Raw genomic sequence first — 12,697 nt, forward strand, 5'->3', positions numbered from 1 at the left:
TAAATGGCTGGCATCTGTTACACATGATGTAGGCATCATGTTGAGGAACTACGGTCACTAATTTGTCTCCTCCGGGTATCCGTAGCAGAAAGATGGCGGCGAAACATGGCCGTCTCCTGTGGGGGAGGCGCGTCCTATCTAATACAATTCGCGATTACTTCACCTACAATCACACAAAAAAGTTGTCTCCTAAGAAAAATAAAATAAATGCCTTCCTTAAATAAATCGCTGCTTTTTCTAATCTGGAAAAATGTTTGTACTGTACAGTCATTGGAATTCGTTCGGTACCTGTTTACACACAAAATAGAACACGACTCCTTCCATGTTTCCCGATGCAAAAAGAAAAATATGGAAAAAAAATTTTAAACATGGAAAAAAAACCAAGGGTACACATGAACATAAGAATATGAAAATAAGAGAAACATTTGCATAACAAAAAAATTGCAGTAAGGAAAAATAAGAGTGAAAATGAAAATAATTGAAATTGCAAACATTTCTAAATGAAAAACTTCACATGAAAAATAAGAACTAAAAGAGAAACTAAAGAAAAATGTGAACAAAGCAAACTCAAAATAAGAAGTTAAAATGCAAATTTACAAAAATGACCAAAAAATGTGAATTAAAATGAAAAAGTATTTTACTTTTTCATCTTAATTAGCATTTTTTTGGAAATACAAAATAAAAAATGAATCATGAAAACACCAAAAATTAGGAAACTAAAGTCATTTACACGAAATGAGAAAATCAATAAAAATTGAGCAAGAATCCAAATGATATATAAAATCTAAATATGTGAAATAAAAATACTAATTAAAAATAGATATTAAAAAAATAGGATGTGAGTAAAATGTCACTGATTGAAAGGACAAATTCTCAAAGTAAAACTTTCTAATATAAAAATACAAAAATGCAAGGGGCAAAAAAAAAAAAACAATGTGAAGCCATAAATAAGAGATATGAAAGAGAAATATTTAAATGTAGTAAAAAAAAAATTGTGTTTTAGTGTCTGAAAAGTCTTTGTTGTCTGCAGCCTATCCGACGAGTCGATGGTGAGGCTGGTGGGCCTGGTGAAGCACCCCCAGGTGATGAGCTGCATCTACATCACCTTGTTCCTCGTCACCATGCTCATCATCTCGCAACAGGTGCTCGCCCACTCTACTCTTCATCATCATCATCATCATCATCCTCGTTTCCAAACCAATCCTGGTGTGTGTGGGACTGTGTGTGTGCGTGTGTGCATGTGTGCCTGCGTGCGTGCACGTAAACGTCAGAACGAGTCGTGCTTTCGCCAGGACTTCCTACTCAAGTACAAGAACCGCACAGAGCAGGATGAGATCGAGACCCGGGAGAACCTCAACCGCCTGCTGCTTGAGAACGTGCTGCCCGCCCACGTGGCCTCGCTCTTTGTCGGCGAGAACAAGAAAAACGAGGTGAGACGTCAGGCCGTCCCCAAAACGGCAGCTCGGCTCTGCCTATGGCCATGCAGGGCACATCCTTATTTATATAGGGAAGCATTTGTAATTATGTGACTGTGTTAAGCCGCAACGGCTGCGTGAATGCACTTTCTGGAAATCTTCTTTCCTTCCCCGAATAGGATCTCTACTACAAGTCGTATGACTGCGTGTGCGTGATGTTCGCCTCGGTGCCCGACTTCAAGGAGTTCTACACCGAGTGCGATATCAACAAAGAGGGCCTGGAATGCCTGCGGCTCCTCAACGAGATCATCGCCGACTTCGATGAGGTTCGCCAGAGGCGTCCCGTTGCTTCTTTGCTTCTGCGCGGATTGGGAGCACGCCATTGAATCATGGCCTGACAGGATGATGGCGTTCTTCTCCCGACAGCTGCTGTCCAAGCCCAAGTTCAGCGGCGTCGAGAAGATCAAGACCATCGGCAGCACGTACATGGCGGCGGCAGGACTTAGCGGGACGCTCGGTCAGGAGAACAACCAGGTGGGGTGGCTGAACGGGGGCACTGTTGCATATGAAATACCATCCCTCCCATGGTGCTTTCCGGTGTAGAAATAATACAATATGTACATCGGGCCCCCACTATTTGCGGGGGATATTGCGCGAAGAGCGAAAATCTTTTTTTTTTCCTTCTCCTCAAAAGTGGTGATAAACATTCGTGGATTTTCCATGAAATATTTGTTTGTTATATATGATGGTAACCCCAACCCCCTCCCCCGTTAAAAATATTTATAAAACGTAAAAATCTGCAAAAAATCCATGGGATGACGAACCATGAGTATGCAGGACTCTAATGGAGATAAAGAACAGAAAGCGATCGGGGCAATTGATCGCTATTGATGCACTGTCACCTCCACTTGGTGGAATTCTTTTGTGGATGTATTTGACCTTTGACTTTTGAGAGATATTCTCCACAACTATTTTGGCTTTCTCTGCACTTGGTCTACGTGACCAAGTGCGTGGCGTCTCGCCGAACACCATTCGTTTGTTCCAGGACAGGGAGCGTCAGCAGGCGCAGATCGGCATCATGGTGGAGTTCGCCGTGGCTCTCGTCGGCAAGTTGGACGGCATCAACCGACATTCCTTCAACAGCTTCAGGCTGCGCGTGGGTGAGTGTGCGCTCAAATCGACGCGCTAACTGTTGCGAGCGAGAGTGTGAGGATGGAAGAGAAAGCTTATGTCATCTCCCGTGACTTACCCACTGCCAAATTTCATCAGCACTTGACAATTACGCACTTGATTTATCAGCCTATAAAAGACATCATTTTCCTGCTCCCATGCAGCACGGTGAACAACTGTTTCGCATGTCCGCCTCACAGTAGAGAGGTCACGGGTTCGAAACCGGCCCCGGCCTTTCTGTGTGGAGTTTGCATGTTGTTCCCGTGCCTGTGCAGGTTTTCTCCACGCACTCTGCTTTCCTCCCACATTCCAAGGGTTGATTGAATGCTCGAAATCATAGGTGTATAACTCAAGGCCCGGGGGCCAGATCCGGTCCACCACGTCATTTTATGTGGCCGGCGAAAGCAAATCATGTGCGTCAACTTCCATGATCCTTGCTATAATCTGTACCGAAATGTCAATTTGTCATGTGTGATGAATCACATTGGGATTTTGGAATAATTTTGTTACCCTGTTTAGACTCACTTTAACAATAATTGAACAAAAATAGTTTTTTTTATTTTCAAAATGAGTAATCCAACAATTTGTTTGTGTGTAAGTAATAATACGATGTGATGATTAAACATTTACTTGGCTTCACTCTCAGAACGGCCCTCCGAGGGAAGACATTAACTCCAATCTATTCATCAAGTATTTCATGAATAATTTTTTTTTTTTCGATTTCAGTTTTGCATTAGTTTTCGTTGATTAAAACAACCCTGAATACCATTAACGGTGCACTACCACCACCAAAAGCCATACCGTGGGTCACGAACAGGAACGTTTGCCATTTGTCTTAGACATTTTGTCTGCTTCCGACCAAATTTCAATCACGACAAATGAGCGACTCGAAATGGCAAAACATTTTGAATTTTGGCCATTGCGTGTGGCCTGATCACAATGGCAAAAACCTGATGATCCACCAAATTTAGCAGGTGTGTTCATCACGGTGAACGTTTTAACTTTTCTTTGGGGTCGGTCGATCATCACGCAGGTATTAACCACGGTCCCGTGATCGCTGGCGTGATCGGTGCCAGGAAGCCTCAATACGACATCTGGGGCAACACGGTCAACGTGGCCAGCAGAATGGAGAGCACCGGCGAGCTGGGAAAGATACAAGTATGTCCCAGCTTGGAATTTTGGCAGGCAACGCAAAGAAAAGTTGACCTCACGCTCGGCAAGTGTCAAGCCAACCAAAAAAAGTGAGTGAATCGTGTGCGCGTTTGACCTGCAGGTCACGGCGGAGACGTCGGACGTGCTTCACAGGCTGGGCTACTCATGCGAGTGCCGCGGCTTCATCAGCGTGAAAGGCAAAGGCGAGCTCAAGACCTTCTTTGTGTGTACGGACACAAGCAAGCAGCAAGGAATGGGCCTCAGCTGAGATCGGGAGGTCACGCTCCAAAAAATGCAACACTCGCTCGTACGCCCGAGGCAAGTGTTTGCGCGCCCCCTCCTCCCGCAGCACAAGGAGTGACTGTAATACAGCTGTGGGACGATGGTGGTGCTGCAAATACAGGAAATTGTGTCTAACTATGCTGGATAAGCTCAAGATGGGTTGTATTTCAAATGAACTGGAAATTGGGGTGGGGTCAGTACAAACATAAACGCTACCTGTGCGTTTCACGGCATAGGTTCTTCGTGGATTTTGGTGCATCTTTTTGTGATAAACATCCATGCTGGATTTTATCATTTGCTGACATGATGATGGGGACGCAACTGAGTTGTCGTTCAATTCTGGGAAAATGTCTTTGAGACGTCCGTGCAACTTTTTTTTTTTTTTTTTGTCACGCCCACCCAAAATTCGTGTGGATCGGTGCAACTTATGTTGTGGGGCTGATTTGGGAGACTCATATTGTGGACCACCAAAATTCCACACATTGACAGAAGGATACATGCACTTGTTAACTTGTCTTATGGCCTTTGGAGGACAAGATAGGGAAAAACGGCCTGTAACTTTTGTACTTTAATGACAATGAAAGAAAATCTCATGTACTAAACCCTTTTTATGTACTTTTTGTGTCCGATAAAACAACGGATTCTGTTTGTGGATCATTTTGTCGGCTTTGTTACTGTGTAATGAGCAAGACACACGTGCTGTGGTTCGGCAGGTCATGTTTTGTGTATTTTTAATGGGACAATCTGTATAGCTGTGTCGTCGACAAGCATGATGTCATGTCCGGTGTGTTGTCGTCATGCCTGCTTCTTGCTTACGTGTGAGGCATTTCTCCTCTCAAGAAGGAGCGATTCTGGAGCATTCATCTCGTGGCCTTATTCCACCAACCATCGTGTCTGTAAGTGTGTGTATTATGATTAACACTGTTATATAGTTGACCTTTTCTTGCTTATGAACAAAATGTTCGAAATAAATTATTCACAAGGGATCTGATGTTTGTGAATTAAAAATAAGTTTATTGAATGTGACACAATGAGGTTTTTTTTTTTTTTTTGGTACAAAAAAAAATTGTTTTAAGTTACTCAACGGCTGTGATGGGCAGTGCGTCCTGACTGCTTGGAGTGGTGTCCATGGGTTCAGCCATCTCGTGCACTGAAACGAACGAACAGGGACGTTACGTGAAGTTCAAAACAATGCTGGTTATGCCGGTCAACAGCAAATTTTAAGTAGAGATGGATTTATGTGTCGCTTAAATGTCTTTTTTTCCTCTAGCACATGAAGGTTTTTATGATATTTGTTTTGACGTTTGACCATAAAAGCTTGCGCAAGATGAAGGTCTTCACCCGTGGTGAGGTCGATGAGGTGCTCGGGAGGGAGCACGATGCCCATGGCCTTCCTGATGGCCCAAATGCTGCTGATTTCACGCGGGGCCACTCGGCCCGTCAACTCGGCCAGGTTGCCCATCACCTTCTCGGCTGCAGACAGACAAAAACATGACGTTTTGTGGTTTGAGAAAAAAAAATTGTACAGTAAGACTTTTCTGTTCAACATCCATTTTCGTGTGTGTGTAAATACAGGGGGAGCCCAAAAATTTGACCTCATTTTAAAAGCAAACAACTTGAAAAGTCTAGCTCACTGAAACTGAACAGGTTAAAGTGCTGATAATCCGAAGTTTATTGTGAATTTATTGTGAAGATTTGGCAAAATGATCGGCCTTCAAAATGTTGTCAAGTTTTGGGGGACACTGCGTATGTTTAAAATGCATTTCAAAAGAGTTGAGGCCGCATGGCTCATACCGTGTGGAAAAAGTAGTGGCTTGTAGTCCAGAAATTACACTAATAATATACAAGGATTATTATGATTTTTTTTTTTTTTTTACCCAGCTCCAGCTCCTTAGCGTTGGGCGCATGCAGACAAATCATGTTGGGCGGCTGTCTGGCACTCAGACGTTCCCTCTGCGCCTCGTGCAGTTCCCGCAGGAGCCGCGTGGTCTCGTCCAGTTTCGGCTGCACGTCTGCTGCCACGACAACACAAATGCACACAATCAATGTTATTGATCCTCAATAAGGCACAACTGGTTCTCTTTGATTCATGTCTCTTGTGTTGAAGGTTTTTTTTTTTTGTGTGTGTATACCTCCAGAGAGCTCCTCAGCAGCAAGAGGCTCCGTTTTATTGCAGCCCGAAGCGTCAGATCGGAGTGGCTAAAGTAGGAAAAATAAGCAATCCATGTGGGACAACTGAGGAAACGTGAAGGTACTGATGATACACACGCAGGAAGTTTGCCATTTTAGTCGGAGGCAGCCATGTTAGCAGAGTTGTTCAACATTTCTGGCAGTAAGGACAGTCTCTGAATGGCTTTGTTTTATGTCTTGTCATATATCGTTGCCACCAGGCTTTGCCCACATGCGATGACAAAAACTCATTGGTTTCATATACTAGCATCGTCCATCTGGCTAATACTCATGTTTCACTTTTGGTAGCATTTGAACAAAATCGCTACGATTTGTTTTTTAAAGGGCCTCTACAAACGGCCTGTGAAACGGCATAAAATGAGACTTCATGTGCTTTTTCAGACACGACTTCTTCAGACCTTTCTTGTGATCATCACCAAATTTAAACCACATATACTAGACTAATGTGCGACATTGAGGTATAAATATTTGAGTTTGTTCAGCATGGCAGCAAAGTTTGATGACTGGCTATAAACCTGATGACGGCAGCCCCCTTTTGAAGAGATTTCACAGGCAACCCTGCTTGCAGAAATGTATACGTGAAATAAGCTGTCACTGGTGAGCTGAGAGGATGAGAGTTAACTGGAGGGAGGCCAAGAATGGCAAACAATACAGACTAAGTGTGTGTGCGCTGTCAGTGGCCAGTCAGCAGGCGGCAAATGAAAACACAAAATTCCCCTCCAGGGTCTCGGCTGGCTGTGTTTTGAAGATGTTTCCATTTGGATCACAGTGAGCGGCCGCCATGTTGACACAGCTGCTCAATAGAACATGCGCTTTGACTTCCAAGCATGACGTGTGGGTGAGGCTCTGCTCTTTTTTTTTTTTCCCTCTCCACTTTCACTGACATTTTGCACTGGAATGTGAGAGGTGGCGAACAGGCGCGTGGACCCTCTGAATCCAAAAACACACTTGACTCACCTCTGCGTCAGCTTTTTCCTCTTGGGAAGACTCCTCCACCTGCCGGGCACACGCAAACACAATCAAGTTCCTGTTGTGAGAAGCTAAATAGGACATAGTGTTTAAAAGAAACAGGGGCAAAGGCTTACTGGTTCGGTCTCCTTCAGCTTTTTCGAATGCTCGCCATTAGTCATGGCGTCCAGAAGGTTGTCGGCCATTTTGTACACATACTCATCTGACTTGGACAGGAACTCCGACAAGCTGCTGACCACACGTGTTGATCTCATTTATCAAGATTCATGCAAGGCCCAAGTTAACGCGGTCCAAATCGAGCAAGTCAAGTCATTTCTTGTGTGAAGCAAGTTATACGATAGTCAGTTAAGTCATACAATCTCGCTCGGTCACACAAACACTTTGTGCTCATTATTATCAAGAAGGTTCACGTCACGGTACTCGACTCAAATGCTTCTGCTACGGAAGCACAAACTGACCTGTCTGAGCCCTGCAGGCTAGACTCGTCCCCGTAGAGGCTGAAGATGAGGTCCGAGTCATCCTTACTTACATTGGAAAAGCTGGAGTCGTAGGTGGGCGCGTATGATGTGAACGGCCCATAGCTCATGTAGGATACTGAGAAGTGGACATGATGGTTTTGTGTCAGCTTCAGTGGAGAATTTAAGAGTAGATTTTTGAGGGGGTACCTGGGGTGATGCGGTTCCTCTTGTCCTCCCGGAAGCCCTGGAGGCAGTTGACGCCGCTTTGCAAGCGGGTGGACATCATGCCGAGCTTGACGCTGCAGTATCCCGCCTCTGTGGAAGCGATCACATGAAAGGGGTTCGAAGTTAAAGGCAAAGGCAGAGAAATTCAGAATGATTTGTTTCGGCTCTGATGTGACACTTCTGCTGTTTTGTGTGTACAGGAATGCCGGGAATGGAGGGAACAAGGGGTGGTTTCTTTATTTAATTTTAAGCACCTGACAGTCCCTTCTCCCACGCGGGTGTGTTGAAAGCAATTATTGTTGTAGACTTTTTTTTTCTTTAGATTGCAACAGAGCCTGTCGCTGACACAGCTAAATATCCGATTCAAAATGTAAAGTTGTGGCAATATTCCACTTTTGCTGCAATATTCCACTTATGCTTTTCTGTATGTGAGCTCTGTCTGGAATGGGATTTAAACATCCTCGATGTCTTGCGAATATGCCCTCTATTTGCTTTAAGCAGCTTATGCACGACAGCAAAGGAATTTGAGTGGATGCTTGTCTGAGGTGTTTTGATCAAGAAATGCCATAGTATCACCGCCGTTGTTTTTAATGAGTTTACCTCCTGCTGACGGATCGGCTGGGTTGACAAAAGCCAGAGTTGTGGAGCCATCTGACTGCCTCTGCCTGCTAAACTCCAACTGTGGGAGAAATCGAAAAAATGGAGACAGACCTCGATCAAGGCATTCATTGCATTGAGTCAGACATGTTTGCTCACGTCGCACTGCAGCACTCGGTTGGACAGTTTCCCCCCAGACTCCTCGATGACCTTGCGGATTTCCTCAAGCTCTTTCTCAGCCTCTTCTTCCTTGGCGTCCTTGTCTGGTCTGCCCGTAAATGAAAGGCGACAAAAGAGGCTTTGGTTTGCTGTGCTACTTCTCAGTCTGCTCAGAGTACAATGTGAATCATTCGGACTTCTTTTGTGATTGCAAAACACTTAAAATACAAAGAACATGACCATTTACAAGCAGAATGCTAGCTTGCGAACGTCGAGCGTGCTCGCACCCACCCAAATTGTATTCAGTTTCTATGGTTGAATGGCAAGATTCCAACAATTTGTATGGGATCAACCTGTATTAGATGACACGGGTGTCAGCAGGTTGCTAGCATTGTAGCTGTGAACAAACTAACAGTATGTTGGCATTTGGCTGTCGACATCATTCCACTTCCGAAGTGTGCGCCTGTAAATCCCGTTCCTGCAGCGGTGGTAAATGACTGAAGAATTCAGTGTAACGTGGTGGGAAAGATGTTTCTGCACACCTGCCGGTTTGATACTTGGCGTCACATGTGTTTTTGGTAGTCAGCAGAACGACAAAGACGCACACAAAGACGTCACAGAACGAGACCGGACACGCTGAAAAGACATTCCTGGCGTTCTCTGTCTGCGGCCTCGCGCAACAAGCGTTTAAAGGGGGAATCGGAGCTAATAAAAAAATAACATTCCGGCAGATAATGAGTGTTGTAAGATAAAAGGTCAGAGAAAAGTCGTCGGAACAGGTTGAAGGGAACCTGGGCGTGCCGGGGGTCTGCGAGCGCTCACTGCCCTCGGTGCTGGCTTCTCTTTTGGTCACCAGGCAGGTCAGTCCTTGAGCCTGGCACTTCCGGGTGGCCTTGTCAGATGGCTCCAGACCGGACATGAACTCAATGCTCTGCTTCAGGCTCTCCAGACGCTCCTGTAGGCGGAGGAATGGCGTAAAGCGTGGAAAGCGTTCTGCTGCCCCAGTGTGGTGGATCCCGTTTGTGTACCTTGCTGAGGATTTTCATGCCTGAGTGCAGCAGCTTCCGAGCGGCTTTGTGGTAGATGGTTTCGGGCTTGTTGTACGCCATGGCGTTTTCGCACATTGTCCTGAAGTCAATCTGCAACATTGAAGTCAATGACAACATTGACAACTGGAGAATGCAATTTTGGTATAAATTGCAAAGATGAACTAAAATCCTGTGCAATTCATTTAAGTTACCGTATGTATTTATTTTAAACATGAGACTGAAAAAACAAAAAGCTTTGTTTAAATAACTGAGGCAGATTTTTACAATTTATCTCTTCATTTGGAAATTTTGTCATGGAAAGTGTTTCTATACTAAAAATGTTGATCATCCCAAGATGAGCTGTGTGAGCTAATGAGGTTTGAACCAGTTGAAAAAGGTGAAAGGTGAAGGTAAAGAAATATGTCAAAATTTTTTTTTGGAATGTTGTCAGGTGGTAATTTTGGGGATGTGAAAAATTGTATCCAAGATGTCCTGAATTTTATGAAAATGTTGAAGTTGGAATGGTTTTGAATCGTTTGAGTATTGTGGAAGGATGAGTTAAATTAATCAAATTTCCCCCCTATCATTTTTATGGGGTTTATTTACATGAAAAAAAATGAAGAATTGTGGTAAAAGTAGGAAATTTGGGAATGTTGAAAAATTGTTACCATGCTGTCCTGAACTTTAACTGTCCTGAATTTTGTTAACTTTTTGATGTTGATGGAAAAAAAAAAAACATGACAGGAATATTTTCTTCAACTTCTGTCTTCAACACACAATTTGTAATAAATTTGGAAAAAGATAAAATAAAAAATATTTGTAAAGCTGTCGTTTTAGTGTTTACCCTCGTTTATCGTGGGTGTTACGTTCCAAAAAGAACCTACGATAGGCGAAATCGTCGTAGTCAGTGTAACTGCTTCTTGAAGGTTTTCTTCCTAGTTTAGAAAGACTTGACGGGTCGACCAATGTTCAACAGCCTTTATTGCCCACACATCCATCGCTGATGAACACCATTTTTGAGTTAATCAACATGAACCACTTCCTGCCACTCAATGCAACTCTCAAATGTAACAGCAGGGGGCACAATAACCTAAATAAATGTGGAGTCTGTCATTTTACCATCATGAAAAAGGGTCCATTATTTTAATATTCCCATGAACTTGTAGTGCATACTTAACAAACGCTCCTACCTTGAGCTCGTCCAAGGAAGTGTAGTCTTGTTTCTTGACTTTGTCTTTCATAGTGCTGAAGTCCATGGGCTGCTTGATGACGGCTGAGTAGCCCGGAGCGATCAGGTCTGTAACGGGGAAGGTGAAAAACGCACTCGGGTCTTTCCTGTCCATGACAAAAATCATATGACATAATTAATACATAGATTAGAATAGTGGTTACTTTGACTTAACTCATTCTGTGACCAAGCTCACTCGTACATTCCCCACGGAATGAATTAAAACGCCATTAATTCATTCCACAGAGTACAACAAAAAGAACACCAAAATGCTGTGATGAGACCGCCATTACGCCGGCTCGTAGGGGATCGATAAGGTTTGAGTTGTCAATACCGCTCATACCACTAAGATTGATTCTCAAACTTAAAACACAGATACATTTGATACTTTAGTTATTTGACGTACTATGTCTGCAGAATCTTAAACGTAAGCAGTGTCGCTATCAAGTAATAGACTCACACAAGTAGCACACAATTTCCCTGCAGCAAAAGACAGTTAATACAATGCTTGCATATGGCTGCATAAAGCAAAATAATTGACCAGGCAACATCACAAAACGTGAAAAACTGCCAATTTTGGGCGCCCGAAGGTTAAGATACTGCTGTAGTTGTGAGCAATAACCATCAGAGTGTGTCGACAAAATGGTGGCATACCTTTGAAGTTGTCTGATGAGCTGGTTCGCCGCTTCCTGTAGGGGTGTTTGTTCTTTCTCTGCTGAAGATGTCAATAACAAAATAAAATCAATAATAATAATAATAATAATAATAACATAATGAACTGTAAAGACTGATGCTTGTTTTAAGGTACCTTCCAGTTTATCCAGCTCTGATCGGATGGGAGTCCTGCAGTTTTCCCGTTCGTCTTCTCCATCCCCATCGTGGCCCTTCTTCTTTTTGATCACCTACCATCACAACCCCAATTAAACCCCAGTTAAAAAAAAATCACCAAGAAAAAAGATGCTTCATTACCTTCTTCTTCCCTTTGTCGCTTTCAGGTGTGCCACAGTTCCTCTCTTTGTCCTTCTTTTTCTTCTTCTTCTTGTCTTTGGCCTTATCACAGTCCGGCGACTGGTCATCGTAAAAAGTGTCCCGGCTGGAGCTCCCCGTGGTCACCTCATTGCCAGACACTTTTAAGACCAGCTTGAGCGGTCTCTCTGCATATTCTGCACAAACAACAATGGGAGACAGGCAAGTGCTGGATGATATGGTCTTCAAATAAAACATCTGTTTTTTTCTTCTACAAATGACATTATTGGAAAAAAAGCTTTGGTGAACTTTCTTCATTTCAGCAACATACGATGTTATATCATAAAATAGAAACGCGGCGGTTACTAGGCAACGACAACCATAGCCCGACAAACGCTGGACAGATAACGGCAAAAGCCCAGAGAGACACGCTAACTAGCTAGCTGGCAGACTAAGAGCAATCATATACACATCGGGAAGTTTTGATCTAAAAATCATATTTCAGCATTCAGTTTAGGATAATCACATATGTGTGGTTATTAGTTTAGGTTATGATATTAGCATCGAAGCTAAGTCCTCGGTGAAATATATGACCGTTCCTTCGCGCCTGACCATCAAGTATTTAAACAAAAACGACGAAGAAAAATAATCCCTTGAGTTGCAAGGAGTTAAAGACATACATTGATCAAATACCTTCATATGCGTGTTTGTCCGACTTGTGTTTCTTGTGTTTCTTTCCCATTGTTTGTATTTTGTTCAGGCAGTACCGTCACTAGGGGCGACTTTGGGCTGTCTCATAGCAGACAGGAAGCTCTGCGGAAGAGCATCCTCGGTCGCCACTGAGTGGCGAGGCGGGGA

The 12,697-nt window shown here is 43.6% G+C and overlaps 2 protein-coding genes across 9 annotated transcripts in view; one reads left to right on the top strand and one right to left on the bottom strand.

Annotated features, from left to right (window-relative positions):
• Positions 1-4,030, top strand: part of adcy7 (adenylate cyclase 7) — a 44,337-nt gene extending 40,307 nt beyond the window's left edge. For all 5 annotated transcript variants that reach the window (XM_019866744.1, XM_019866748.1, XM_019866749.1 and 2 more), the window contains 7 exons: positions 1,031-1,142; positions 1,272-1,430; positions 1,595-1,741; positions 1,842-1,949; positions 2,461-2,575; positions 3,619-3,743; positions 3,859-4,030. In XM_019866744.1, coding sequence (XP_019722303.1) covers positions 1,031-1,142; positions 1,272-1,430; positions 1,595-1,741; positions 1,842-1,949; positions 2,461-2,575; positions 3,619-3,743; positions 3,859-4,005 — 913 coding nt within the window. In that variant the 3' untranslated portion in view covers positions 4,006-4,030. The remainder of the gene's footprint in view (positions 1-1,030; positions 1,143-1,271; positions 1,431-1,594; positions 1,742-1,841; positions 1,950-2,460; positions 2,576-3,618; positions 3,744-3,858) is intronic.
• A 691-nt stretch (positions 4,031-4,721) lies between these two features.
• Positions 4,722-12,649, bottom strand: brd7 (bromodomain containing 7). Of its 4 annotated transcripts, none has more exons than XM_019866772.1 (18): positions 12,533-12,649; positions 11,843-12,036; positions 11,682-11,775; positions 11,528-11,588; positions 10,836-10,980; positions 9,646-9,756; positions 9,409-9,572; positions 8,618-8,726; positions 8,462-8,540; positions 7,844-7,951; positions 7,637-7,772; positions 7,295-7,409; positions 7,167-7,208; positions 6,152-6,218; positions 5,897-6,031; positions 5,361-5,492; positions 5,105-5,169; positions 4,722-4,913 (listed from the first exon to the last, which is right to left on the bottom strand). In XM_019866772.1, the coding sequence occupies exons 1-18, from the start codon at positions 12,579-12,581 to the stop codon at positions 4,893-4,895; spliced, it is 1,827 nt and encodes a 608-aa protein (XP_019722331.1). In that variant the 5' UTR covers positions 12,582-12,649; the 3' UTR covers positions 4,722-4,892. The 4 variants fall into 4 exon arrangements, with proteins under 4 accessions (XP_019722331.1, XP_019722328.1, XP_019722330.1 ...); XM_019866769.1 differs by having other exon boundaries at positions 5,897-6,034; XM_019866771.1 differs by having other exon boundaries at positions 5,897-6,034; positions 7,295-7,406; positions 12,533-12,648.
• Positions 12,650-12,697: the final 48 nt, after the last annotated feature.

This window comes from Hippocampus comes, unplaced genomic scaffold (assembly GCF_001891065.2).
Source record: "Hippocampus comes isolate QL1 unplaced genomic scaffold, H_comes_QL1_v1.1 scaffold82, whole genome shotgun sequence".
In the NCBI taxonomy this organism is placed as follows: domain Eukaryota; kingdom Metazoa; phylum Chordata; class Actinopteri; order Syngnathiformes; family Syngnathidae; genus Hippocampus; species Hippocampus comes.

Coding starts and splice junctions, on each gene's coding strand:
- brd7 (XM_019866769.1), bottom strand. CDS start 12,581: ATGGGAAAGAAACACAAGAAACACAAGTCGGACAAACACGCATATGAA. Junction 8,727..9,408: donor CAGACCCCCGGCACGCCCAG/GTTCCCTTCAAC, acceptor ATTTACGGGCAG/ACCAGACAAGGACGCCAAGG. Junction 7,952..8,461: donor AGCCGATCCGTCAGCAGGAG/GTAAACTCATTA, acceptor TCGCTTCCACAG/AGGCGGGATACTGCAGCGTC.